The sequence below is a fragment of the Megalops cyprinoides genome, chromosome 5 (assembly GCF_013368585.1).
Source record: "Megalops cyprinoides isolate fMegCyp1 chromosome 5, fMegCyp1.pri, whole genome shotgun sequence".
In the NCBI taxonomy this organism is placed as follows: domain Eukaryota; kingdom Metazoa; phylum Chordata; class Actinopteri; order Elopiformes; family Megalopidae; genus Megalops; species Megalops cyprinoides.
Genome location: NC_050587.1, coordinates 37,676,525 through 37,704,334, shown reverse-complemented (window position 1 = coordinate 37,704,334; position 27,810 = coordinate 37,676,525). Strand labels below are relative to the sequence as shown.

The 27,810-nt window shown below is 45.8% G+C and overlaps 5 protein-coding genes across 5 annotated transcripts; 1 reads left to right on the top strand and 4 right to left on the bottom strand.

Annotated features, from left to right (window-relative positions):
• surf4 (surfeit 4) lies at window positions 1-10,146 on the bottom strand. Its single transcript, XM_036528920.1, has 6 exons — window positions 9,909-10,146; window positions 3,725-3,911; window positions 3,510-3,586; window positions 3,344-3,387; window positions 2,597-2,783; window positions 1-1,754 (listed from the first exon to the last, which is right to left on the bottom strand). Exons 1-6 carry the CDS (start codon window positions 9,954-9,956, stop codon window positions 1,488-1,490), a joined length of 810 nt encoding a protein of 269 aa, XP_036384813.1. The 5' UTR covers window positions 9,957-10,146; the 3' UTR covers window positions 1-1,487.
• Window positions 10,147-12,507: 2,361 nt separating this feature from the next.
• LOC118778456 lies at window positions 12,508-15,793 on the bottom strand. The gene is made up of 2 exons (XM_036529988.1): window positions 15,708-15,793; window positions 12,508-14,426 (listed from the first exon to the last, which is right to left on the bottom strand). Exon 2 carries the CDS (start codon window positions 14,362-14,364, stop codon window positions 12,508-12,510), a length of 1,857 nt encoding a protein of 618 aa, XP_036385881.1. The 5' UTR covers window positions 14,365-14,426; window positions 15,708-15,793.
• Window positions 15,794-16,773: 980 nt separating this feature from the next.
• On the bottom strand, window positions 16,774-19,755 carry surf2 (surfeit 2). Its single transcript, XM_036529730.1, has 6 exons — window positions 19,138-19,755; window positions 18,697-18,848; window positions 18,322-18,425; window positions 17,779-17,946; window positions 17,144-17,289; window positions 16,774-16,878 (listed from the first exon to the last, which is right to left on the bottom strand). The coding sequence occupies exons 1-6, from the start codon at window positions 19,210-19,212 to the stop codon at window positions 16,789-16,791; spliced, it is 735 nt and encodes a 244-aa protein (XP_036385623.1). The 5' UTR covers window positions 19,213-19,755; the 3' UTR covers window positions 16,774-16,788.
• Window positions 19,756-20,072: 317 nt separating this feature from the next.
• Window positions 20,073-22,093, top strand: c5h9orf16 (chromosome 5 C9orf16 homolog). Its single transcript, XM_036529899.1, has 2 exons — window positions 20,073-20,513; window positions 21,479-22,093. Exons 1-2 carry the CDS (start codon window positions 20,438-20,440, stop codon window positions 21,676-21,678), a joined length of 276 nt encoding a protein of 91 aa, XP_036385792.1. The 5' UTR covers window positions 20,073-20,437; the 3' UTR covers window positions 21,679-22,093.
• A 1,150-nt stretch (window positions 22,094-23,243) lies between these two features.
• LOC118777896 (translation initiation factor IF-2-like) lies at window positions 23,244-27,785 on the bottom strand. The gene is made up of 3 exons (XM_036529140.1): window positions 27,723-27,785; window positions 27,040-27,161; window positions 23,244-26,431 (listed from the first exon to the last, which is right to left on the bottom strand). Exons 1-3 carry the CDS (start codon window positions 27,760-27,762, stop codon window positions 25,916-25,918), a joined length of 678 nt encoding a protein of 225 aa, XP_036385033.1. The 5' UTR covers window positions 27,763-27,785; the 3' UTR covers window positions 23,244-25,915.
• Between the last annotated feature and the right edge of the window lie 25 nt (window positions 27,786-27,810).

Here is a 27,810-nt window from a genome sequence, read left to right as displayed (position 1 = left end):
TAACAGGAGTTGTTTTGTCACTATAAATTACAAAGGTCTGATACAATAAATGGAGATCTTAGACAAACAGTGCTTTTTGCCCTATATTCAGACAATTCAGTCCCCATTAAGTACATTTTATAGGTGTCTAACAGCCACAATCAAAGTCTAATAAAAAATTAACATATTTGACATACTGAATATTTTTGCATTTTTATTTTTCTTTTTTTTACCATGAAGTCCAGAACAAAAACATAAAACAAAAAAAATACAATATAAACTTCTGATAATTCATACACTGAGTTTCTCTTAACTGTTACAGAGCGAAAACACTGAGCAAGAGAGATTCCAATGGCCCGCCCGACACACTCCTGTTCTGGCTGCTGTGGATTGTAAAGTAAGGTGATTCACAGACTGTAAACTCTCTCACCTGCCCAGATCACAGACAGATGAAGAACAGGTCACTGATGAGACACGCACCATACAGCGGTGTGTACCAACTGACAAAGAAAAAAAAAAAAAAAAACATACGAAACGAAACTGTAAAAATTGCTTCTCTAAGGCCAATCAAGTTTTAAATTCCACGTTTTTTTTTTTGTATACGGAGCAAGCTGAGTACTGAATCCCCCATGAAAACCTCTCTTCCTTCCATCATTAGAAGGGCTCTGATTGGGCGTGTCTGTGCATGAGACAGCCAATGGAGGGGTTAGACAGTGCTCTTTGGGGGCTTGAAACCTTGGGAAGCAAATGGGAATACAGTTCTCAGTGCCACAAGACCCAACGTCAATAAGGAGGTTCAGAGATGACCTCCATCCAAAAACAGAAGGAAAGGGATTTAGTGTTCTGTGTGGCCTGCGTAAGGGTTACTTTTGGCAAATGTTTTCCTCCCCTTTCTCCCTTTCCACCTCCCACCTCAATGCACCAATAAGAACGGCTCTTGCTTGCTGAGAGAGAATGTGTTTCCAGTTTAAGCACAGCCACACAGACAGGTGGATACACACTCCCGGCTGAAATGCTGAAAGCAGCCAGCCATTTGTGCACTGCAAAAACTCATGACGCTATCTAAACCTGCTTGCTGCGTCCAGTAGGGGGCACTAATGTTACTGTTGACATTGAGAGACATAAGGAAAACCCAAACTAAAAAAAAAATGGCAACAACATGACCCGTGACACAGGAACCAGTTTCCTCGTATCTTGAAGTAAATGATTTAATCAGTCACTTTTCTTTCTTGGCAATCTCATCGTGGGAGCGACTTAAATATGTACGTATAAAAAAAAAGACCATCTCCTGAACTAATTAAAACAAAAGAGCATCTGAAAAAAAACCTGTCATAAAGGAGAGAGTGAAATCGAGCGAGAGAGAGAGAGAAACAGAGACATAGAGGAGAGAGTGCTGTCACTGCGGTGGTTGGTCAATGCTGGTACAGGGTTACTGGGGTCCGTGTGTCCCAGAACATTAGAGGGGCGTGGATTTTGGAGGGGGTGGGGTAGGTGGGTGGGGTAGGTGTTCACCACTCCTTCTTCTTCTCATCCATGGAGACGCCCCCCGGCCCCAGGGCCACCACCAGAAGCAGCCCCCCGATGACAGACGTGGTCTGGAAGAAGTCGTACTTGAGGAAGTCGTGCATGGGCTTGTAGGCGGGCACCGTCCAGAAGGCGTTGAAGTAGACGTTGATGGCGAAGAGCCACACCACCAGGGTGAGGGCGGCCAGCTTGGTCTTGAAGCCGATGGCCACCAGGACGATGAGGGCGGTCCCCACCATGTTCTGCAGGATCTGAGGGGAGGGGCGGAGTCACAAAACAGGGCGGGGTTATCGATAATCACGGGTGTCACTCGGAAGAGCCCTACAGTCCTGTCAGTCACATCATACATGACATTGGGTGCATACAGAAATCTCCCATGATTCTCTGCTCCCTGATCGATTCTCTGCTCATTGTGTGTGACATTACACTGAGTGCTGTAGAACATATTTGTTTTTTTGTCCTGGACCAATATGAGCTCGTTAGAGCTAAAAAAAAAAAAAAAAAAATCTCTGTGTCAGTTGTAGTGTTTCCATTAGTGTGAATTTATGTAGCTTTACAGACTTCAGCTCAGCTAATGGAAACAGGCATTATGCGCATAAATATGAGGTCTCCTTTAATAAAAAATGCTGGACCTGAGCATATTTAGTTAGGCTGTTGTTGGGGAAAAATGAGAAAAAACCAAACTTGCATTTAAGCTAATGGGAACAGTGGCAATTTGCACGAATTTTATCCTGCACTTGGACAGCATTAAAACTCCATTCCAGGAATAACTAATTGGAGTTTTCTCTAACTGCAAGACGTGGGGCTTGCAGAGATCTGCTGGTTGCACTTTCTCCTGACAAAGCAATTTTCAACGGAAACACCTGACTTGCCAGTATGGCATACAATTAGAAGCAATGGCTTTTAGCATTCCAAGAAAAAAAAAAATGGCTTTCATCATTCTAATGGATGCCTAGCTTGTGACAGATGGAGTCAGAATATGTAATTTTAAGATATTAAGAAATATCAAAAAAACATGTAAATATACATTCCTGTTTTCATCTCCCAGGTGCTCCCAGCATGCTTTGCATATCATGGGGGGTGCGGTACTCACAGAGAAGAAGCTGGGGTCGAAGTGCAGCAGCGTCATGAACATGAGCACCAGGAGGACACGCCCCCCCAGCTGCATGTACTGTTTCGGGGAGCTCTCGCCCATAGTGGGCACCCCCGCAAACATGCTCTTCCCCTCCGATCGAGACTCCGCCAACAGCAGCAGCAGACCCCCACCAAGGGCCAGGTTTCTGAGGGAGAGAGAGAGAGGGAGAGAGGGAGAGGGAGAGAGAGAGAGAGAGAGAGAGGGAGAGGGAGAGAGGGAGAGAGAGGGAGAGAGAGGGAGAGAGAGGGAGAGAGAGGGAGAGAGAGAGAGAGAGAGAGAGAGGCAGAGAGTGAGAGTGAGAGTGAGAGTGAGAGGGAGAGTGAGAGGGAGAGGGAGAGGGAGAGGGAGAGGGAGAGAGAGAGGGAGAGGGAGAGAGGAGGACAGGATAATGAAGAAGGACAATTTAGACAAAAAGAAGAAAGGATGAGAGGAGAGCAAAAAAAGGAAAAGAGGAGAGTAGGTGAAGCAGAGAATTAATTGCTTGCCATTAATAAAACCCCAAATTTTATCATGTGAGTTTGGGAGAGACAAACAGGTTATATTAGTACATATATACTCCTATATATTATATATAGTATTGGGGAGGCTCAGCTAGTAACAGGAGTCTTAACTGCCAGTGAGAACCTCTTGTTCTCCCTTGTGCAAATGTACACACACAACAATAAAAAGGTCAGAGCTGCCATCTTTATGAGACGCAATACTCACCTCATCAAAAATTTAAGATCCCATAAAATGCTGTAGGCGACAGTCTGAAAACAAAAACAAAATATTAACTGCTATGCAGGAAAAAAAAAAAACATAGACTCAGAGAAATGTCAGCCAGAGAGGGAAAATGCACACAGTGCTTTAAAAAGCAGGTCTCCAAACTCACCTGAAGAGCTATGATGCCAAATAACCCAAAGCAAGCATACTGTACAAAATTTCTACTGAGGACGAGGACACAGCCACCTGAGAAGAGGGGAATGAAGAGAGATTCAATTTTCTGCATTCTCCAGTAGAGTTTTCTTCACACACACACACACACACACACACACACCCCTCCTCCCGCCCTTTGTCGTCCTCCACAGCGACGCCCTCTGACCTCACCTAGCTGTCCTAAGAGGTTGAGCAGCACAAAGCAGGTGGCCAGGAAGTAGCCGCAGCCCCAGGTGGCCTCGATGTAGTCCCTCTGCTCATTCCACTGGAACCACATGCGGATGCCGTCCTCCAGGAAGGTGCTGATGAGGCAGAGGCGCGCCAGGTGAGGCAGGTACTGTTTCGTCACGCGGAGGAACTGCGGGGAGAGAAGGCGTCAGGCAGGTATTACACCCACTTCCTCCGGCAATACCGAGCCAGGAAAACATTTACATTACATTACATTTACGCTTTTATCCAAAGTGACTTAGAAGTGAAGCAGAATACAACACACAAGTAAAAAAGGTAACAACACCACAATTGGCTCAAGAGTTCTTGAAAATCAATCAGCACTATAATGCCATCATTCTGATGACACATCAGAGGTTGTCAGTGGAGGAATTTAAAGCTACAAGGACTTCTACAGTGTACACATTCTTCCTTTTAATCCATGTAATTGACACCAGCCACTCCAGGCTAACCCGAGGCAGTAACTTTATGTAACCCAAACGAGGTGAAGAAAAGAATCGTGTCAAACCCTGGGAGGCCCGGTTTACTGAGACCTCTAGGCAGGAGAAGGCCTGAAATCAAAGCTCCACAGAACGAGCCGAAGCCTGACTGGCCAGGAGTCGCCACGTCTGCCGTGCAGTCCACGGACGCGCCACAGGGAGGAAAAACTCTCCGCTTTTACGCTGGCGAGCGGAGAGCCAGCAGCTGCTGCTGTTTGTTCTCCTCGCTGCAGACGACCGCAGCGCGCGGAGACCGGGTCGACCGTCGCTAGGGAACGCGCGGAGCTCTCCGCTCAAAAGGGCCGCGACCTTTCTGACACCAGCGAGGTCGTATTTATAGGATACAAAACACCAGCGAGTAAACGTTATGCGTGGACTGCTACGAGTTTCTCAGGACAGGAAGTGAGGTCGAGGTGGGACACACAGCTGTTCCCTGTCTCTACGCTTCTCTGGTAGGTCCTGAGAGTTAAGGCTGTAGATCCATCGCTACACTGGACCCCTGGGAGTCTTCCTGGATGTGCAAGACTGGCCTTAACGAGGCATTAAAGCATTTTTCATCTTCCAGACACCTCTCAAACCGTCTGTAAACATGACTTGCCTGCAAAGTCAAATCTACTTGAAAATGCATCCAAGTTTACTCATGTATCATACAAACGCTATCTTTCATGTGTATCAGTCATGCTGCATGTTCAGGGAGACACGACTTAGCATCGCAGATTACAAGTTTATAATCCACCACTGTGGACTGTGTCAAAAATAAGGATACAGCTGCCAAGATCAATCTAACACAGGGGAGTATCTGACACATTCAAGCTGGACTGATCTGATAACACCATGCAGATCTCTGTCTAATACAGACAGCCAGCCACTAGGGGAATCTTCAAATGCCTTAAAGATTCTTTCCGGGCTAAGTGCACAACAAACAAAAATTACAAGCTATTTTTGCACACCTCCCTCACCACAATGCTTCAGCAATACAGTTTGTTCTGAGCTAAATAAAGTTATCTGGATTTTTTGAACAGGGATTTCAGCTGCTCTTTACAGCGAATTTAAGGCATTTTTCAGACTTAAACTGAAACATTTTGACAGGATTATGGGAATCAGGTATTAGAATAAGTACTCATATCCAATTTCTCAATGTCAAGATTCTCATAAAAGTTAACGGCATATCAATATTTATTCTGTACGATCAATTTACAGTACATTTCAATGACAGAAACACTTCCAGGGAGACTAACATCTATATATGGACATCTTACCCAGTTACAAAGCTGGATATTTGCTGAGGCAATGTAGGTTAACTACCTTGCCCAAGGGTACAGCAGAAGTGGCCCACAAGGGAACAGAACCAGCAGGCTCTGGGTCTCTGGGTTATGAGCCCTTCTCCTTGCCACCCCACCGCCCTGCTGCCAGCTTCACTACCTAGAAAAATAAACCTACTGCTCTCTTGTTGAGCCTACGATCCCAGAAAACGGACCTTGTTTTCACTGAGAAGGCACAACCTGTCTGAAACCTGCTGAAGTATAATTTGCGTTTTAGGCCTGCCGTGTTTCCACTGGGATTGGAGCAGCGCTGCTGCTATAAGGGGCACACGTCATTCTAAATCCGTTTCCCCTTCCCCATCGAGCATGATCCGTTCACTCAGTGTATCTGCAGGTTCCTCTGGTCCCTCTTTTGATGAAGTGGGGCCTGGAACATGATGCACTTCTGCCAGCACCCTGGGTATGTGGCCTCCAGTTCTATCTACACTGCTGCCGGGACTAAAAAAAGCTCTTGAGGCAATCCACGCTCTGATAGCTGGACACTGATTCACAGTAATGGCGTGATTACAGCGAAGTTGTTTTTGGAGTTGTTCCCAAATCATGAACAAAGACAAACATCAAATTAGCAAAAACGGAGACTGACTGCAATTACTTTTAAAAAAAAAAAAAAAAAAAAAAACTGGCCATAAATGACTTCCTGCTGTCTGACCATTAGGTCCCCAGTACAGCATGGCATGTATGGTAACCCTGAGCTTTGACCTCAGGGAGCAGTATTATTCAAGACTGCAACTGCGCTCAGAGAACCCTGTGTACACTGTGCTACCATGTCCTGTCCTCACCTCACACTGCATAACAGCTATGCGCTATGCAGCCAATCACCAGCAGGCTGCTTCACGCTCTCAGCCCCGCCCACCTGACTATCCACATCAGCACTGCCAAGTGCTACCAGCCAATCAAGGTTCAACAAATGCCGCATGCACTCAGCCTTCATGAATGGGAAGCCCTGCGGCCAATCAGAATGTACCTCAAGTTTCTGCATGCATGTGAGTTTGGGAAAGGTCGCTACAAGCTGTTATTAACGCAATTAACACATTACTGGAGTGGAATTTTGAATTCACGGCCATTTAAAACATGTCAGATACCAGAGCAAGTTTCTGTATATGGTCTGCAATTGCTGCCTTAATGAGTGGTTACTTCAGAAACAGAAGACGCTACACTTAGCCCTTACTGGGGGACTCGAATTACGAGAGAAAAAGGACCGAACAGGTGGAACCCACCACCTAACTGGCTGGGTCTGGTGGGATTTTACGAGATTAGCTGGATGTAAAATGGACTGAAAGAGAAGCCCATTTTCAGCACAACTCTGATCGTTTCCCTTTGTTTCAAGCTCCCCTCATTCAAAACTGACATTCTCACTGCTAGAATGGACCAATCAGTGTACAGCAAGAAGCAGCCAGTTTCTGCCAAAAAGTGGGTCATGGCGCCTAGCACCGTGAGTCTGTGACAGGGCATGCAGATGAATCTAATCACAGCCATCAGTGCTAATGGGTGCTGCTTTTTCACAGACATTTGGAAGCATGCAAGCAGAGAATCTGAGGTGGGGGGGGGTTACTGCTAGCTCTGAAGCCCTCCTAGTTACTCTTCACCTCTGTCCTAGAACACTAGAAATAACAAACAGGAGAAAGTAAGAGGACCCTGTGGAACATACCATCGAGCGGGAAAAACAACCCCACATCACAGTGAAGGTGCGGAACAGAGTCTGCGAGCAGGATGAAGCGCTCACGTGTACGCCTATCCAACAGATCGTACACACATCGTCCATACTCAAATGTGAGTTTAAAACAAGCACCCTCAACAACATACTGAGGCAAATTATTTCCGCATTTGAAATGCTTTTTTTTCCCCCCCAATCAATACATGCCCTGGTTATTCACTTTTTAAATTCAGAACAGAGTACAAAGGTGAAAGAAGCTGGACTACTTTTTCCCATTCCAGCCAAACCGAGGCTGGGGAAAAATGTACTGTTTCAAAACAACACAGAGCTGTCTGCATTGAGCTCTTCCATCCCTGCGCCTGGTATGAAACACTGGGAAGTGGAAACATCCCTCCTCAACACTCATCGCCTGCCCCCCCCCCCGCCCCCGCCACTCTCGCTCTCTGCTCTCTTCTCCTCTGCAGGGCAGGAACCCAATGAACACCAGCCAGGCTGAGCTGGGCCCCCATCACAGACGTTTCCTTCTAACAGCTGCATTTTTTCCCCCTGGACAAACAGCAACAAGCCCATAAAAGCACTGATTCCCTGCAGAAAATGGTGTAAATAGGGTGGTGCTGTCTCGTTTACCAATACGAGATCTGCAATGGCTGCCACAGCCGTGCCGACCGCTAAACGGAGGCCGCAAGAGCAAAACAAAACCTGCTGCACTTACTCCGAGACTGAGAACCCTGCAAGAGGCTGCACAGGAGTCACTCCACTTTGGCTGTTTTACGTGTACAAGTGCCCCGCCCCTTATTGCCTTATCTGTCACAACATCAGCAAAGAGCATGGACAATTACAAGATCTGTCACTCTTGCTTTATTTTGTAGGCATAGCTTTGAGGGGGTAGGATTAATCACTGCCTGTCACACAGACAAAGGTGCGTACGCCTTTACCTCCAGCAGAAATGAAAGCAGAAATGGCTGTCTTATACAAAAAAAAAAACACATAAACGAAAGGTGATTAGTGACTAGTATGAAATGCTCTACGTCAGCACTGCAGTTTAGGTGGCAGAGTAACCTGAACTACAGGGTGTTAAGGCTCCAATCCCCATATAGACCAAAGAATTTCAAGGGGATTCCAATTACAGCCACGGAGCAAGCGGTAGAGAGATACGCCCGCACAAACGTTTCTCTGTCGGGAGCATGGTTTTGCATGCGACTTTTGCATGCAATGTCCCGAACAGGAGGGGTTTGTTTGCTTCGGTGTAACCCCAAAGGGTGTCGGGTTAGAGAGACAGAGCTGAGTAGGTTGCGGGTTTGAATCCAGAGTTGGGCACAGCTGCTGATGTTTTACAAGAGCTGTGGAATTTGTGACGGGCTTTGTGACAAAGCTGTCAGCATTAGATCAGCTGAACCTGGGCTTGTCTGTACCTAAACCATTCTGTGCTGAGGCAGATAGGGCGGCTTTCATTACAGACGATTGTTATGGGCGCAGCGACTACTGCAACTAAGGTCTGAAAGCTCCCCTGAGCCCCGACCACATTCTGTTGTTTTTACAGGGTATTAAGTAATCAGGCATTTACGATTTCACAATACGCTGAGTGCTTTGGAATAATTTGCAATAAGGCTGTCCTCTAACACAGGTCACAAATTATAGGCCTCGTTTAGAATTTGATTTAAGTACGTTTATTACACATCTGATAGTCTTACAATTAATTGAAATTGTCCTAATAATACAGCTAGAAAAAAGTGAACGCAACAATTTCTGAAGGTCGCAAACTTTAAACCGATTAGTATCGAAGTGAGCCAATTATGCCAAAGTGTAGCTAGCCAGAAAAGGTTTTTTCATAAGTAAGCCCATGTAGCAAGCCAGCTAGCACACTAATGTTAGTTATTGAAACACTTTATTTTAGGACAGTCCGTAGCTAGGAGAAGACAGTCCGTAGCTAGGAGAAGACATCTACAGAAAATTATATTTAATATGGCTAGCTAGCTGCGTTATAGGCACAGCTAGGTAGCAAACGCTAGCTGAGTTTCGCAAACTCCTCACCGTGAAGCTAGCCACATATCTAGCTAACGTTATCTACCATCGCTAGACTTGATTCACTTACGTTTGGCACTTTTATTAAAGTCAGGGTTAACGTTATATCAAGCTGACTGATTAATTGATTCTTTGAAATCAATTATGACACTTGGTGAACTAGCGAGGCTCAATATGACAACTTAAACTTCTAGCTAGCTAATTAGCTATCTTGTCCAGCCACCTACTAGTACGCGCAGGGAACATAACGGTGTTAGCTCGCAAAGGCTTCATCCATCTAACCCATTAATTAGCTAGCTAGCTACCTGTCTAACATTTTTGGAGTAAATCGAGTAAACAAGTGGCTGGCTAGCGAAACATAATGAATCACCGTCTCTCATCATACTGTCACTGGTATGCCGTTGAGACCCTCCCCAGATTTAACGTTAAGTAGGAGCTGGGTAGCTAAGCTAACTACCTAGACTTTAACGCCAGTCAGCTATATATTCAGGTGGCAGGGAAGCCACTCACTCACTGCAAACTGGACAAAGCGAATTCACGCTAAATCTGTTGCTAGATCACAGCCACCGTCACTTCTTTCGTTTCATCCCGGGCAGCCGCTCACTACAGCCGCCTATCCGCGTAGCGGTTGCCGGGGCCCGTGTGGTTACCTGGTCTGCCACGTCCTCGGCGGTACTCATCAAATCGTCCTGCCCCATGTCTCGGCTTCAGCGTGGTTTCGGTGCTTACAGCTTCACCTGTGCAGTTCTCACTCTTAAAAATCGTTAAACCTGTATCGATTTCCCTCTAAGATTTAAGTCGCACACTTCAAGAGGCTCTCTCACACACTCCTCCAGTGTCTCCAGGAAAGGCCGCCTCCGTCCCACAATGCTCCGCGCCGCGTTGACAACAGCTCTCCGCGCTCCCGAGGCCGCGTTGTGCCACGTATGCTGATCCAAAAGCGGTGGTAGTGATTCATCAGAGGATACTTCTATTATGACCAGACAATAAAATTACTTTCCCCACTCCCGTCTGTGTTCTTTGTCACCAACCTATTTATATATTTAGACTGAGCAAGAATTCTGCATTTTTTTCTGCATTTCATGAATATTCTTCACTAGTCCCTACACAAATCAAGACAAAGGCATTCGTATCTACTTATTAAAAAATAAAGATGTTTTTACTTGTATTCGTTTATCTCTTCATCACAATACACTTCAAATGCAGTTTGTCCATCACTGTTAAAGCCCTAATTCCATGTTTCAATCTCTTGTATACCCATGGAAGTACACTCCAAAAAGAAAAACTAATTAATACATGGTATTAAATTACACTCCAATACTGCATTTTGAAGATAACCAAGAAAGGAAATTACACTTGTCATCCTTGAAAACAATTTGGCATGGGGCCGGGGCTGAGCTCTGCACACAGATGTTTGTTTCACTCTAAACCAAAAGGAGAAGACAACCCAATCTAAATCAAAGTGAAACTTTATTACAGTCAGTTAAAACACAGATGTCTGCTGGAAAAAAACGACAGTGAGGTAGAACACAGGCATACACACAAAAAAGGACAGAAGAAACACCCATTTCCTGAGCCCCTAACATTAACGTCAAATAAGAGCTCTCCTACCCTCAGCTCTCTGACTTCCCAGCTATCTGAGGGCTAGACGATTTCAGAACAAGCTTGGACCGAATATACACAACTCCCTGGAAAAAGTGATCAATGGTATTACTGGGATGCATAAACACAGCTAAAACACACCTTAGCAACTCTTCAAAAAAACCTTGCATTATAGAAATGTAGTTTCTCTGGCTCACATCATTTGGGAAATATTAAGCAACAAAGTTTTTCAACAGTTCAACAGTATTGCAGGTGATACAAATTTTTACGACACTTTCAGGGCAATGCCTGTATGACTACTCTCACTCCAAGAGCAGAATGACAAGTCATATCTGGTATGCCTACACCTTATGAATTTGGCTCAAAATCTGTGGTTACACTCAAGGTGACACTCCAATTTTAACAAACTGTACAGGGACTTCAATAAGATAAAATATGTTACAAGACTGGACTGAAGTGTTCAGAATTGTAGTGCTTTAAGATGTTAACCCTATTTAAACAAAGGCATAGTTTGTGTATACAAAGCATCTTACCAAATGCAAAACATGGCAAAAGTTACTTGAGGTGGCACTTAATCTAGTTTACACAAGTCGAGTGCTCAGAAAAGTTAAATGCACAGCTGCAGCTGGATTTTCATAGCTTTTCAATGGTACTGTTACGTTATGCTCTACCCAGCAGCTACCAACTCAGATGGTAAGAAAACTACACAGGGTATTGTCAAGGGCTTGAATTACTGAGAACATTCAGTCACTTCACATCTAACCATTTCAACTGTTCGACTGTTCAACAATCACGAAGATGTCTGCCAACACTTAAAATGCCAGTAACGCTATTCCTTTATTTCATCAAAAAAGAAATATTTCTAAAGTGTATGAGAACTGGAACCATTTAAGACTGGATTATATGCAAGTGAATTGTTTTATGAGTTGCAACTAAGAATTTCAATGTTACTTTTTAGTTACATACACACGTATCTTTCAGCTGTCTAATCCAAGATGAGTTACAAAAACCTTAAGTTTTTTAGTTGTAGGAAACCTCAAAGTCTTCAGATTCAATTCAAGCCTTGCTCTCCCTCTTTAGATATAGTAGTTTACATTAATATTCCATAATGCTTTTTGATATCACTTAAAGGCATGTCTATAAAAACAGTAGTACTGTGCATTTTAGGAAATGACAATATTTGCATACAAATATGTACATTTGTGTCAGAGCCACCTAAGATCTTGAATCTCTTGTTTTGACTCACAAATTTCAAGCTGTTTAAACAAAATCCTAACATGAAAGTAGTCCCCTTAACATGGTTCTCACTATTTCACACTTGTTTGTGATGCTGTACCAACAGGCATGATTACCTTTCATTAAGCTGGGATCCACACAGTAGGCATATATATAACATGTTTGTTAGAAATGAGAACTCAACAGGCGCTGTGAGGAAAATGCTGGCATTCTCGCCATCTAGTGGTAAAACAAGATAATGCTTTTACTTTGGAGGGAGTCCCTTGCTGAGCCCGTGAGGGAGCAACACTAGTCTTTCTTTGTCTGCTTTCTTCCTGTCACAGCCAACAATCCCGTTTTTGTTTTAAAAAAAAAAAAAACTTCCCCACACATGTAACTGAACTAAAACAATGACCTGGAAGGTTCTAGCGTTCACGATGTTTCCTGTTTGCATACAGCGTCACTGGGGGCAGCGCCCACACCTGCCTCAAAGGTATGGCTTACCACAAAGGGCAAATCTGCCACCGTGGCCTTCAGAGCATCTGTGTAATTGGTTTTTGCCATCCAGACCTGTCGCCGGATGGCAACAGAGGACGCCATCACCCTGCCAGAGAGCTCGGCCTGATGCGAGGAGAGCTGGAAGGCGAACTGTCCAATCAGCTTGAGCTCGTTCAGCACGGTCACGAACCGCTGGGCAGGCCGGTCCTCTGTGATCTCCACCAGCAGCCGTTTCTGGTAGTCGGACAGGTAGCGCAGGTAGTTGGCGGTCCTGGCCAGCATGCCGGCCGTCTGATAGACCCGCTCCGCCAGCGTCTCTGTGAAGCGCCAGCGTTCCGCGGGCATGGCCGCCTCCTTGGGCTCTGAGGGCTTGACGGCCTGGAAGATGGCGGACATGAAGCGGTTGACCTGGGGCATGCGGTCGTAGGCCGGGGCCTGGCAGTCGTGCAGCCGGTACATCTTGGAGAACACCTCCCTGAAGGGCCGTGAGCTGGCCGGGTTGGACCACGTGCTCTGCACCAACTCCTCAAACTCCGGCACCATGGTGGGGTCCGGGGAGGAGGGGCTGCCTGGCGTGCTGGGGAAGTCGATTCCCAAGTACTTGGCCGCCCGGGCGATGAGGCTCTGTAGCTCTGTGGCTGTGAGCAGGTCCTGCCTGGAAAGGGGGTCCTCAGGGAGGAGGGGGGCTTCTTCCCCCTCCCCTTCACTTTCCACTTCCCCGTTTGCGCGCGCCGAAATGGAGGTGGGCTCCTCTTCCTGCTTCACCACGCAGGGGAGGGAGGGCTCCCTCACTGCTGCGTCCGTGGAGGGCCCAGACTCTTCTCTCAGTTCCGCTTCCTGTTGCCTCTCTTGGGAGGAAGTGGACGGCAGAGCCGAGGCCGGTGGCGCAGTCTGGGCCGTGACGGAGGCGGAGGCAGCCGCTTGGGGCTCCGCTGTCTTCTTCTCCAGGGCTTCGATGCGCTTCTCCAGCAAGGTCCACTGTGCCTGTATGGCTTGCTGCTGGGCCTCCAGCTTCTGCTGCACCAGCTCCAGCAGGCGGCTCTGCTGCCGCTCCAGCTTCACCCGCCGACACTTCCTCTCCTGCCGGGCGGAGGAGCAGGAGGAGTCCGAGGAGCTCCAGGAGGGCGAGGAGGACAGGGAGGACGAGGGGGCGCGCCTCCTGCGGTGGCCGTGGCTCCGCTTGGCCCGCTTGGAGCACCGCGAGTGGCATGTGGGGAAGTGCCTCCGTTTGTGAGAGCGGGAGGCGCGCACCAGGTCAGGGCTGGCCTGGGCCAGAGACGAGGCAGGGGCACCTGACTGCTGAACGGCCAATGGGGATGGATGGGCGCCCCTCAGGATGCTGGGATTGGCTTCCGTCTGCACAGGGGGCGGGGACAGGATGGTGAACATCACAGGGACGGTGGAGGACGCCACAGGCGTAGCCGTGAGGGGTGCTGCAGGGGGCGGGGCGGGGACGGGGTCTTTCGTCACTTTTGATTCGCTGACGGGAACTAAGGTGGTCTCGGGCTTTGGCTGCGCCTCTGACTGGGCAGCCTCGGTCTTCTTCAGCTGGTTCTCGCGGTAGATCACCTCCTGCACTTTGGTCAGCCGGTTGATGCAGGTGCTCCAGTCCATCTTGGCGCAGTGCGGGCACTTGCCGTACTCCAGCACGGCCTCCTTGGCGTGCTGTATGCCCAGGCAGTGCAGACACAGCTCGTGGGTGTCCTTGGAGGGGATCTTGTGTTTGCGACAGGCGCACCACGTAAACCTGGGGGAGCAGCTGGCCATGGCGTGGGTTCGAGAGTTGGGCATGAACCGGCGGGCACGCGTGCGCAGCCTGTGACTTTCAGGCAACGCAAACACTGCAGTTTTTCCTGTCACCAAATGGAACAGTAAACCAAAAGAGCATCAGAGACCACGAAATCCACAAAAGCCACAGTCACTGAAGTGAAAAAGGTGAATTCATGCACAGGTTCAAGTGAAGTATCAACCGTTAACTACTTAATATTGTGGAACAGCCTACCATGCCTTATTAAGTGGATTTTATCAAGTGGTTTAAGTGGATATTAAGAGTCTTTTGACACAACAGCTTTTATTTATCAATCTGTATCTCATTCTTCTTTTTCTTCTGTCATTTTAGAATGAAGACAACAACTTAACAACCTAAAGTTTGCATTCATTCTCTTCAATTGAAACTGTATCTTCGTTCAACTAACCCCATACTCCGATCATTCATACTATATCCTCGAATATTTTTGCTTAGTAAAAGCAACGTACCTTCTCTTCCACCTACTATGGCGCTCACCAGTACGCAGTATATTATGTAATGACTGCTACTACCGGTTGCCACACTGATAAGGTATATTCTTTGCTTTTAGCTGAACCGTTTGGTGCTAAGTGACTAAATTTAATGTATGTGTAATTTATGTTGGTTTAAATGTTGCAGAGACACTGTGTGTGTAAAGTCAATTAATGTATTCTGTTCTACGGATGAATGCGCAGGGACTAGCTCAATATCGTGTCTTCCCGAGTAGTAAGAATGAAGGCAAAGGCAGCTACCCAATAAAAGCAAATTATTTCGACGAAAACTATAACGTCACATGGATATAACGATAACCGACGAAGGTTAGCCATATTAGCTCGCTAGCTAGTTTCGATACTGCAGCTGGTATCGTTAGCCATAGTACATTGCATGTCAACAGTCGATCTAAGCAAATATTCATACATGTGTGCACTTAGGTGCAAAAGCGACTTCAGTTTCGATATGGACATCAGGTCGCTAACCAGCTTCCTAGCTAACACGCGTGTCAAAGAGCCGCAAAATAATGTTTCCTCGACTTAATAGTCTCAACAATATGAAGATAGTAAACATCATTAGCGTGCGGTCTGTGCATCTAGAGTCACTGATGATCTATAAAATGGATAAAATAGCACTGGGCTACGTTTTTGCATGGTAATGAGAAACTGCCTCCCTTTGTGCTGCTAGCTGGGTGCCTTCCCCCAGTCCTCGTTTTGTTTATGAACCGTCGTGCCACGAGCTGGACTGTGCAGCCGTCTTGCAACTTACGAACTGTTTGTGTTGCTTTAGCAACGACCACATCCCTTGCGAGCTGGCTTCTTGCGACAGATGCCGTCTAAATATATTCTTTACTTACCGTCAACTCAATGCAAGAGCTCTCCAAAGTCAGCCTTGCTTCCAGACATCGCGACTCGTCGTGCGACACAACCCTCGCGGCGTCATTCTTTGTGCGCCGATCTACTGAACAGCAGCAGTCGCGTGATCACGGTAATATTTCCGCTGGAGCTCGACGCGGAACATGTGCAAATGACATAAATATACGCACTACACGATAATGCCAATTAACCATTTGCATGTAAAAGGGGCAAGTAAAAACGGGCGACGCATGTTTGGACATGATCAGTTGTGTCCTGTATGTATCGTATTTCATGCAGCGTTATTAAATGGAGTTTATGCTTTGTAAATCTCTTCTAGATCGTTTACAATATTGTAAACCCTTTCATTGCACGTTAAAACCCAAGGACCAGACAGCAAATGTACGTAAAAATATATGCAAACTTTATCATATATATTCTGATTGAGCGCGTTGTTCTGTTCCCTTTAACTTGCACGAGTCTACTTTCTAATCACGTCAAGTGTGCACCACGGGACCTCCGCTTTTCCAGCTCAAAGTGCAGTTGGTGGATGGTTAGATTCTAGTAGTTTCACACGGGGTTACGCACTAAATAACACAAATAGGCAGTACTATACAATACACTACTATACACTATACTAACAAGTATTACAGTATTGTACAGTACTACAATACTGTAATACTTGTTTCACAGAATCTTTCCAAAACTGTAATTAGGGTTTCATCAGAAAAGGTTCCCACCAGTGTAACTTAACCTACTGAGGTGGTCCTTGACTTTCTATTGAGAAGTGTCAGTAAAACCAAGACAGCAACCACAATAATATGTTAAAGGTGCATTTTTCTCTTTAAATTAATGACAGAATACGAATGGACCTCCCCCCCACTTCAGAGACAAACATGTCATTACCAGTTTCAAGAGGCCAAGATATTTGTGAATGAAAGAATGCACAAGGACCGAAATGATGATCAATAAAGAAAGATTTATTATCTTCCATTTCTAACTGCTCCATCACCCTTCAGGAGGACAAGAATTGATGAATGACACAAAGCAGAGAGACTGAAGTGATAAACACAGAATGATTTATTATTTTCCATTTTTAACCGTTCCATTTTTGAAGCGATTTTTCTTCTTATTGTGACTCTTGAATTTCTTTTTGAAGCCAGCTGACTGCACCTATATGGAGAGTACACATAACAGCCTGTCAATATCGACTCGCAGTGAACCAGTGCAAAAAAAAGCAGGGGGAATAAGAGCTAACGTGTGTGTATGATTTTGTAATTTACACCAAAACAAAACTGGAGGGAAAAAGACAGTACAAAACGATGACGTGCGAATAAAATGCCATCTCAGGAGAGACGGATCCAGTACACAAACAGAGTACACAGATGCCAATAATAACATGACGTAATAATAACTCCCCTAGTGGAAGACAGCCAACCTTTCGGCGCTTCTGTGGGGCCTGCTTGTCAACCTCCATTGGGGTGGCCTCCTCTTCGTCACTGTCTGTCTGAAAGTCATCGCTCCCCTCTGCCTCCACCATCTCCGCCTCACCGTTAAGTGGCTTCTTCAGAGAAAACACGCTGGCTGGACACATGGAGGAAAAAAACACCGGACATCTATCTCCAGCTACACTTCAAGTGCTCACACACATTTCCCCGATGAAGCAGCCTAAAAGCATCTGGGACTGCTGCAAAAATGGCACTGATGAGCTCAAAAAGGCAAATATACCTAACATAAGTTAAGTATCACTCTGACTCATGATAAGATGAAAAACATGTAGCCATGAGAACAGGCAATAACACTGTACTTTACTGTTAAAGACACTTTTACCATACGAGAGGATTTGTGACATGCTATAAATATGCTGCAACCTTACAAATCAGATTAATTGGGGGGAGGGGGGGGTTGTAACTGGTTTGTACATGACTTTTATGAGAGGACAACACTAGTGACCGCTCCATTTCTATCAAGAAATTTTATGGCTGTAGATGCAAACCCAAGCTCCTATTCATTTGTGCTGTTACTCAATAACCACATGCAGTGCGCTGTAAACGAGAAGAGACAGGTACTGACGAGGGTAGAGGTCGCTCATGCTGTCCTCCGAGTCGCTGCCTTCCCCCTCGCCGGAGCTGGGTTCCCAGAACTCGCCACGCCGCCTCTCGCCCTCGCCGCTGTGTTTGGGCTTCTTCTGCTTGAGCCTGGCTGGCACAAAGGCCACGCCCTGTCGCACACACTCCTCATCTGGTTTTTATGGGGGGTTGGGGAAGTTTGTTAGAACATAGAAAACCTTTGGTGATATTGCAGTCCCAGAGCTGCGAACAGGCCAGACAGTATATATACATAAATGAAGTTGCTTTATATTGGTGGCAGTCAGTGTAACTGAAAGGTTGCCAGTTTGATTCCCTCCTGGATCACTGCTGCTGTACCCTTGGGCAAGGTACTTAACACAGAATTGCCTCTGTAAATATCCAGCTGTATAAATGTATAACACTGTAAAAACTGTTACTGATGCAAGTTGCTCCGGATAAGAGCATCTGCTAAATGGTAATAATGTAATTATTAAAAAAAATGATACATATAGACAGAGAAAGAAAGAGCGCAACCGGCATTACTGACATTTCTGCAACGCTCGTTGGTATCGTTTCCCATTAACGTGACGCAGGACGTGGTGTGGCAGGCGGTTAATGTGTCGTAGAGTCAACTTGCAGAAAAGCTGATTGCTGTAGGGAAGAGTTAGTGAAAGAAAGAATGCTATCAACGCAAAATAAAGTATAATATGCCGTACTTGCCATCACAGCCAGGGTACAACCCATCATAGCAGTCCATAACCGATTTCAGATACCAATTGCGAATCAATTCGTTGTCTCATTGTGTGTCATCTTATTTCGCACAAAGTAAGAATAATATATGCAGCGAAATAATCTTTTACTGGATATGGAAATGCATGTCCTAAAAACGCGCAGGAACAAACCCTCTAGAGAACGCACTCACGGTTGTTTGGTGCTTGGTACCACGTGTGGCTCATATTGACTGTAGTTGAACTGGGCAGCAGCGCTTAGTTTCTGGTATTTCTTTCCGGCGGTGAAATTCTCGAGTTCTTTAAGGGTGCAGGGGAACTCATGCCCGTTCAAGGTGCATTTTATCTAATAAAATTATGAAACACAAACACACACACCTGGATGAAATGACCTGTACAACACGACTATACCCTAATCTAAGCATTTAGCAACTTTCCCGGTGAATTTAACAGATATAAACGCATCGTTAACAGCTCTAACTAATAACCAGCTTTGTTAACTAACGTACAATCTCCATCTCTTAAAGACAACCTGTCTGGCTAGTTAGGGAGCAAGCTAGCTTTATCATTAGAGAGCTGGCTAGATAACGTTAGCAGCATTTCGACAAGAAGCAGAACAGTGAGCTATAGCGTACCTTTTTAGCCTCTGTGATTTGTAGAAATGGATGATCCTGAATGAATGCTTTCACATCAGCGGGAATGTCTTCCATAATTGTAGAACTCTACAGCAAGGTTTATTTTTTATTTTATTTTTTAGCGTTTCTCCGTTAGCAGAGAACACACGTGGGGGAAAAGGGGCGGTGTAGAAAGACCGTACCCCTAGCCCTGATCCTGAATCAGTTCAATCGTTTCTAGTATTGCTTCAGGAGTTTGGGAGTCGAATCCGAGCACACTGATCCTGAGACAGCTGTTGGGCCAGTGCGTGTGCAGAGGTGCCGGAAGTTACTCTTTCTCGGTGGTGTTCTGTGACACCTCACGTATTAGTTAAAGCAGTGAAACCATCATCTTGGTCGACTGGTGGCGACAGAGGTAATTTATCAGTAAAAAAAAATATCACTGAAGAAATGTTTGTTGCACTGTGTCACTACAGAAATGCACACATACTTGCGAAGTGAGGGTGCAGGTCTGTACTTTGAGCAAGCGCTTCAGTATTCATGCCTCATAGTTCAGCTCTCCCTGTCAAGATGGCTGAGATGATGTTGCCTGATTATGATAAGTTGTTTATCGGGCCTTGTTGCTTCACAAGCCTCCCCGTCGAGGCCAAGGTTTTAGCTTGCTACTCTTCAGTGAAGTACCTGGCTCATTGCTAATCTGTCATCATATGATCAATGAGTGTAAGCCCCGAGCAGCTGTCTATCTTGATGCCGGTATACATTTTACTGTAGCTTGTTAGTTACCCGTAGAAGATTTGTATTAAAATGAAAGAAAAATCTATAATAATATTTTTAGTGTATTTACTCCAGTGAAAAAGGTTAATGGATTTTGTGTGCAGTAACTCAGTTGCAATATGTATTCAGGCATTCATTCAGACAGCTAAATTTGCGTGTCTCTAAATCAGCTGATCGGACGACTCAATCCGAAAATCCATTTGCAAAACGAGCGAGTTCGCGAAATCAAATTTGATCTGGGCTACTGAAAGAGTTTTACGATTCTTATGACAGATTACAGTTAGCTGTAGTACCGCACATGGCTGTCATAGACGTCCACAGCGAGTAAGGGCAGAGTTAGCAAGATAGCTAGCTAGCTACGCGCTCATTTGACGCTACCTTGGCTATGAAAGAAATGTTTTGAATAACGACGTGCTATTGGGTAACAAAATTTAAATTGATTAGTTACAGTCAACTGTCTACATTAACAGTGGGACAGCTAACGTAGGTGAGTTAACATCGGATCACCCTTGCGAACGTGAGTCTGAATTTAAAGCAAATTTATAAAATGTCTGGACCAAATGGAGATCCAAACATCTCAATCAATGAGACTACTGATGAAGAGGATGAATTCAACGAAGAAGGTAAATAAGCACAACTGAAAGCTAGCTAGCTAACTTGGTGATAAATTAGATTAGGTAGTCAGCGTTGGCTGCTCCGTTTAATTTGTGGGAAGCTAGCAAGATATAGCTACATCAGATGCGACTCAGCAAGGGTGTAACAGCGTGACGTTACTCCCACTGCTAGCGGTGAATGTAATTCATTTATCTGACACAGTAATACAGTAAGCGAGCTTTAGCTACTTTCGGAATCCCGCGCCCCATGGCGGCGGGATATCAGTACGGCTATGTAAAAATTGCTACCAGGCTAAAAAGCTTGGTTTATACTCTCTGAAAACCTATACAGATTGAAAGAAAGCTTCAATGCGTAAGCCGATATACAGACAAATCAACCGGCTCTTCGAATAGGGGAACGGCGTTGAGCCATTGTAAGGTTTCGGCGTTGATATGGATTGCTTTACCTGTATATTCAGAACGACACTAATATCACATGCAACTGAGGAACTTCCCCAACGAAAAGAAAACATCGAAGTTGTGCCCTATGCAGTTACAGATTAAGTTTGGCCGTTTGGCATTTAGATCACCATTACCATTTCTATCAACACCTTGCTGTTTTGTTTTGTCGGTGGTATTTTTTTTAATGTCACCATTTGTTTTGACGGTGATAATTCTCAGCAGAAAAATCGCCGCATTTGTAAGTACTGCCATCCACTGGAGAGCGTTATACTGCACCTCGGGTTTGCGTTAAGTTGTGGAAGGTGCACTCCGCCGTCATTGAACTCTCCTAACCCGAGCATTGCGTGGTGATGTATCAATACGTTAGCATCCGCCGTAAGAGGCATAAATAACCTCTATCTCTCAAGGATCGCTACACTTTCGAACGTGGAATAGAATGACAAATCTACGGTTTTCCGTACTATTTCTTAATTGCATGCTATGCCATCATCTTTTGTCTCCATGCTAATTTGGACTGTCCCATCGCCTTCCAGAGTACGCAGCTATAAACTCCATGCTGGATCAGATCAACTCGTGTCTGGATGACCTCGAGGAGCGCAATGACGCGCTTAACGGCAAACTGCACGAACTCCTGGAGTCCAACCGGCAGGCACGGCAGGAGTTCAGGGAGCAGCTGAACGCACCGCCACCTCCAGAGGAGGACTCCGTGGCATCTGGGAAAGATCAGAAGTGAGGGGCCATTGCTACAATTTGCGCCTCTGCACCCCTCCTTCTCGTCCATTAATCTTGCTCATCAGTCATTTCTGTGCAAGAGTAAGAAATTAGCTGATTTGACGTCTTTTTTAAAGCCCATGAAAATATCTGCTCATTTCACCAACAACACACACACACACACACACCAAACATCTCCAAACTGAAAGGGTGTGTGGGATGCCTTTTCTGCTTAGGGGATGATTCAATTATGGTTCCTGCAAAGTCAAAGCTGAGCCGAACGCTTCGTCTGTCCGTTTTCCTGAGCAGATAAGGATGGAGTCATTTCTGTAATTCCCGTTCTGAGCTTCCCTAACCAGAAACAAAAAAAAAATCTGCATTTTTACAGATATCTCATTGGCTTTACACATTTTATCACCACTGCCAAGCAGATGACAGTGTGGTGTAAAAAAAAAAAAAAAAAAACTCTGATGATAGTGGTAGCCATGGTTTAAAATACAGTATGTCTTACCGCTGACAGTACAGGTCTCCCAGAGAGGGGGGTCATCCTGGTAGGGTTCATTCTGACTACTCCTTGGTGACTTGAATATCCGTTTGTGTTTAATGTTTTTTCCTTGATTGTTTCTGCTTTGCAAAAGAGTCCAACTGTGTTTAATCCAGTGTTTGACCACACTAGATGGAACCATTCAGAAACAGGGTGTGTAAGTCATGGGGAACACCTGATAATTCTGTAGGTGTACATAGCAGGGTCATTCGTGTTTGTCTGTAAAGTGCAATAACTTCCTGGTCATGGTACTTCTCATCAGAACTGCATTGTGAGATTTACAATGCCAGGATTACATGTTGTGAATGTTTGTGCATAAAATGATTCCCAATGCAAGATGCAACTAAAGACCACATGTGGAGTACCTGTCAATAAAGATATACAATTAACAAGATGTGTAATTAATTCAGCTATGACACTGCAGGTAAATTGTCAAAGATTTTAATATATAAATTAAAAAGACCCAAATACAGGAAAAAAACAAACATCCAAAAATACATGACAAACTTCCAGCAGCTAAAAACCAAAAAAAGCACACATTTGATCATTTTTAGTTTGTCATTTGCTGAGTAGAAATACATTATGAAACGGATAGCATTGTTTTTTCAGTGATTCCATCCTGCTTCTCTAGTCTATAGTAATTAAGAAGACAGATCTGAACCAGCCAGCCCACTCCATTATCACAATTTGTTTGAACACACCCTCCGTATAAACTGCAGTTTATCCAAAGGTGTTCTGCAAATTCGATACGCTCATCAAAATGAAGTGAGCATTATAATGTCACATTTGACCTGACCAGTTGTGTGTAGGAATCTCTTAAGAGCTTCAGAATTTTTTTTTTTACATCATATTGAAGCACTGAAAGTGTATGGCTCTGTCTACCATGATTAAGCCTTCTGTTAACAGGAAACGGCACTGTGTCGAAGTTCAAAGACATCTCCCCTTGATTCCATCATAAGAACAGCCACGTTTTCCAGAGGGAACCATGCTCCTCTTCTCCTCTTAAAGACGGGTCACATGAGAATGCATCAGACACGCTTTTGTGCTACACGCGGTCAAAGCCACGGTCCTGTCCACCAGCCAATCAGCTGCCTCCTCAGGCATTTGCACGGGCTGACCGTGAGCTGAGCGACTTCTACAGCGTATTGACTTCACCCCACACAGTCATTAAAGATAAAGGACAGTAACGACGAGGATAAGCTCGGCCAGTGAGGAACAGAGGGCTCATGTGGGTCTGACACATTAGATGTAACAACTAAGACCTCAGAAGGGGTTAAAAAAAATGACATGTAACATAAGGAGCCAGTTTTGTGAGCTCAGGACTGGTGCCAGGCCCTACTGGCAGACAGATTTGCACACATTTGATGACAACCACAGCTTAGTCTGCCTTTCATTTCCTTGTTTCCTTGAAACTTCCTGGTTTTATTTTTAATCAATTCTTTTTGATTTCACTCAGTGTCCTGCTTGTGTTTCTTTCCTTTGTACAGCACTCTGAAAACTTTTTATCAAAGCTGCTATACAAATATAATTATTACTAGCTGAGATAAGTATACACAGATAACCCCTAACTGTAGGGAGCTTTTTTTTTTTCGCTCCTTACCCACTTGTCTCTTGCCCTCTGAGTGCTGATTGAGCTGGTGAAACATCCACTGCTTTTGGTTGGCAAGCCTATGTGCACACTATCTCAGTTTTGAGCATAGTTGTCATCAGACATGTTTGTTAATGGATAAGTGAGGCAAGCCCACCTGTGGTACACTACCAAAAAGTGACTAAGTACACTGTCGTATTCCCACAGGGCTTGTGGATTGGGTACCATATTCTATGGTATTCCCACAGAGCATATGGGTTGGATACTGTACTCTATGGTGCTCCCACAGAGATTGTGGGATGGGGACTCCACAGTGGCAATGCCATATGGGTATGCCTAACCCTCTTGTAGCCAGGTTCAGAGCAGCTCACTGCCTGTATCTGTGCAAAGCAGAATTCAAAGCCCTGACATTCAGAGCTGCTTATTTTACGTATTCTTTAACACTGCAATTATACAGCATAGATGCTGCTAACGCAATTCCAGTTCAGTGCCTTCCTTCTGGGAACAACAGCAGAATATAACCCCATGACTCAGGTCACAGGTCCAGTGTTTTTAATCACTAAAACAAAACGGCCTTCTGCCGCCAAATCATTTAAAATCATCCACTTCAAGCATGAGGACCGGTGAAGTAACACTGTGCACTGGTAGTGATTTATTTCTACCAAACGGGCCCATGAGTGCTGAACGATTTGACTCGAACACCCACAAAGAGACAAGGCAGCTGTACCTTCACTTAAGGACTGATGTACTGTGTGTTCCGCATGAACTCGGGTGACTGCGATGCGATTTGTCTCCTCTCGTCAGAATGGCTTTGTCAGGCAAACGTAAGTATTACTGAAGCATGTGACAAGGGCACAGTGCATTTCCCTGACAAAGGCTTCTGAGGAAACATCTCACCAGCCCCTGAGAGCAGGTAAAACATGCGAGCACCTAAGGGCAGGTACACCTGTACTGTCTCACTCTGTTCTAGGCCTTCGTCAGACCCTGTTATGTGCCTTTAACCTCCACATTATGCTTCTCTACATAAATCTTTAAATGTCTTCATTTCCAAAGGCTGCTCTTTTTACAGCTATCTTCCCTCATCACCAAGGCTTTTTGAGAGCCTTGTTCTTCTAATACTTATGGTTTTTTTTTTGTTTTTTTGTTTTTTTTAAACTGTGGTTTCAGTAGTACCAATTCAGGAGTGCCACAGCTGCCTGATTTCTGTCAACAAGAGAGAGGACAGACTCCAGGGCCTGAAGAGCCATCCCTTTGAACATGTTTTCCCCTTTGATGCTACAAAAAAAGTAAAATGTCTACATCTTCATAACATTCGTGAGTTAAAACTCTAAAAAAAAAAAAAGAGAGGGGTAAGTGCGCAGTGAGGAGGGGTGCATACATTGAGGTCTCTCTCCAAAAAAAGACGAGTGCAGCCGTGACACCCGACCCTCTCATCCTGCTCACCAACGTCTTACGCTGCCACTGTCAGAGCAATACCAGAGTCATATACATACGTTTTTACAGCAGGTCTGAAAGGCTCGCAGGCTGGTAACCTAGCAGGAAGCTTCGCTTGGTTCTGTGCAGCTACATTCTAAAGCTTACTATGAACACGAGGCGTCTCGTCTGCGGCATGGCAAACAGGGCTTCAACTAACCGCTACGTCAATCTCACCGACTAAGACAGAATGCAGGTCACCTGTGGTGGCACAGTCTCGTTAGAAACGGAACCCCGCTCTTGTTCTCTCTATTTTTTTTTTTCTTTTTCTTTTTTTTTTTTTTTACACTTCAAGATCAAGCCAAAGCTAGTCAACACAGAAATCTTGTTTAATGTTTTTTCCCCCCCTCTCAGAGTAAACTCCTTCCCTCCGGTCATATCATACCGATTCCACTGGGGCTGGCTCCCTCCAAAACCCCACCTTTCATTAAAGCCCAGTTAAGTAAATCACCCTTCGTCTGGGTTTCGTCTCCTGTGCCGAGGTTTCAGTAGCAGAAAGGGGAGGGGGCTCCTCTCTCTCTCTCTCGCTCCTAGCCCCCCCCATGAGAAACGCCCACCTCCACAGGATTGGGAGGACAGGCCTGGGTTCCCAGTTCGACTGCTGTCGGCCGTCCCTCTCTCTCTCTCGCTCGCTCTCTCTCCCCCCCGCCTCCCTCAGCGCCTCCTGGCCGCCCTCCCCGACCTCCTCTTGGGAGCCGCCCGCGTGCGTACCGTGGCCGACTTCTCTCCCGCCACCGCCTCTTCCTCCTGCTCCCCCTTAGCCGGGTCCTCCTCCCTCTGCTCCTCCTCCGGCTCCTCCTCGTTGGGGGCGCAGGAGGCAGGGGGGCTGGCGGTGCTGGTGTCCTGGTGGTTCGCGGTGAGCGGGGACCCCTCTTCCCACGGCGTGGGGAGGGGCCTTGCTGTGGCCTGTCCGGTGCTGGTGACGGGGGGGCAGCTGGAGTCCGGGCCCCTGTCCGAGCTGGCAGGGTCCTCCGGCCAGCCCTTTGCGGTCCCCATGCTCCGGGGACACCCGCTGGAGCTGCCATCGACCTCCAGTCCTCCGTCTCTGCTGCCCCCCTTCCTTGCTCCTCCGTCTTGCTCTCCCAGAGCGAGGTGGGCCTCCACGGTGCTGTTGCCTGTGCCTGGCTCTGTCTCCCCTGGGTCTCCCTGCTTCTTTAAGGCTCTGTATTTCTGTCACGAGAGAGACACGGCAAGCAAAATCAATAACGAGTCTCTTTGATTTATCATCATGCACCGCCTCAGAGCCACATGATGACTTGCTGCTGGAAACGAGCCCTGGCTGTAAACATTTTATACAAGGCATTAATTACTTATTTCTTAAAATGTAGCAATGTTTAATCTTACTGCTACCCAACAAATAAATCAATGGAAAATACCTAAATCAACATATGCAGTTTACCTTTGAGGATATTTTTCACAATTTCAGAACTTGAGTTAATTTTTTTCTCTTTCATTTTGTCTTTGTGCATGGTGTTCTGTGAGAATGCATCACCACAACTTTAGCAGCTATTCACACATTATTTCAATAACACATGTCCTGAATTCTGCAGCATCGGCAGGAGCTTGTGTTTTTGGTTCTGTTTGAACACAAACAGCAGTTTCCCTGAGGGGAGGGGTGACGTCCTGTAAGCAATGCACCGGCCTAACTAACTACCAGGACCCTCAAACTGCGGCTGTGTCAGGACAGGGTTCTAGAACCTCTCCATATAGCTGCTCTAAACACACAGGGACGGACGGACGGAGGGACGGACGGATGGACGGCCAGTGGCTCTCCGTACCTGCAGGTTCTGGAAGTGCAGGAGGGACCTGCAGTGCTTCAGACGAGCCGTGGACCCAGACTGGTAAAACTGGTGGCAGAGTCTACAGAGGAACCCGGCCACTGGAACCATGAAACTGGACCCTGAGAGAGAGAGCAGGACCAGGGCAGAGGCGTGACATTCTGAATGCACAGCAAAATAAGCCAATTGCTTGGTAGCACAATGTTAAATAATGAAATGAAAATGCACACAATTTTTACATATTTACACATTTATTTAAACAGGCATGTTAGCTCTATCCATACATGATAGTGTTTGCATTAGCTGACATTTTCACACGGGAACCTAAATCAGGACTTTATTTGGCCTACAGTTGTGTTTACGAAAATTCTTGCATGTGGGGTATGCAGCTCTAAAAGGCAGGGGCTGCCATTCATAGCTAATTCATATCCCAGTGTTTTCACTGACAGCGGGAACCAAGTGGGGGAAAAGATGAAAAAAGATGGCAGCTGCACTTTGTAAAATCCTCTCTAACTCAGGTCTGCAAGCCCTGCTTTATACTGGACACTAACAACCCCACACATGCTCAATGTCTTTGGTTCAGGACACAGTCCATTGAAGACTGACTTTTACGCAAAGGACAGCACTATGCCATGCCATGTTTGGTGATGTGATGCTGCCCCCTTGTGGGGGAGGACACTCACCGTACTGTGTGTCTGGGTCATACTCTTCATTGTCCTGCATGTCTTCCAGGGCAACCTCCTTCTGGCCACCTCCCTATGAGAGACACAA

Excerpts from the sequence above, each read along its gene's own strand:
- surf4 (XM_036528920.1), bottom strand. The coding sequence starts at position 9,956 with ATGGGGCAGGACGATTTGATGAGTACCGCCGAGGACGTGGCAGACCAG. Across the intron at positions 2,784-3,343 it reads GATCTTAAATTTTTGATGAG|AAACCTGGCCCTTGGTGGGG; the intron begins GTGAGTATTGCG and ends TCTCTCCCTCAG. Across the intron at positions 1,755-2,596 it reads TCGACCCCAGCTTCTTCTCT|ATCCTGCAGAACATGGTGGG; the intron begins GTGAGTACCGCA and ends CCCTCCCCTCAG.
- LOC118778456 (XM_036529988.1), bottom strand. The coding sequence starts at position 14,364 with ATGCCCAACTCTCGAACCCACGCCATGGCCAGCTGCTCCCCCAGGTTT.
- surf2 (XM_036529730.1), bottom strand. The coding sequence starts at position 19,212 with ATGGAAGACATTCCCGCTGATGTGAAAGCATTCATTCAGGATCATCCA. Across the intron at positions 17,290-17,778 it reads CATGAGCGACCTCTACCCTC|CCAGCGTGTTTTCTCTGAAG; the intron begins GTCAGTACCTGT and ends CCATGTGTCCAG. Across the intron at positions 16,879-17,143 it reads CCCCACAGAAGCGCCGAAAG|GTGCAGTCAGCTGGCTTCAA; the intron begins GTTGGCTGTCTT and ends CTCTCCATATAG.
- c5h9orf16 (XM_036529899.1), top strand. The coding sequence starts at position 20,438 with ATGTCTGGACCAAATGGAGATCCAAACATCTCAATCAATGAGACTACT. Across the intron at positions 20,514-21,478 it reads GGATGAATTCAACGAAGAAG|AGTACGCAGCTATAAACTCC; the intron begins GTAAATAAGCAC and ends ATCGCCTTCCAG.
- LOC118777896 (XM_036529140.1), bottom strand. The coding sequence starts at position 27,762 with ATGCAGGACAATGAAGAGTATGACCCAGACACACAGTACG. Across the intron at positions 27,162-27,722 it reads TGACCCAGACACACAGTACG|GGTCCAGTTTCATGGTTCCA; the intron begins GTGAGTGTCCTC and ends TCTCTCTCTCAG. Across the intron at positions 26,432-27,039 it reads TGCACTTCCAGAACCTGCAG|AAATACAGAGCCTTAAAGAA; the intron begins GTACGGAGAGCC and ends CTCTCGTGACAG.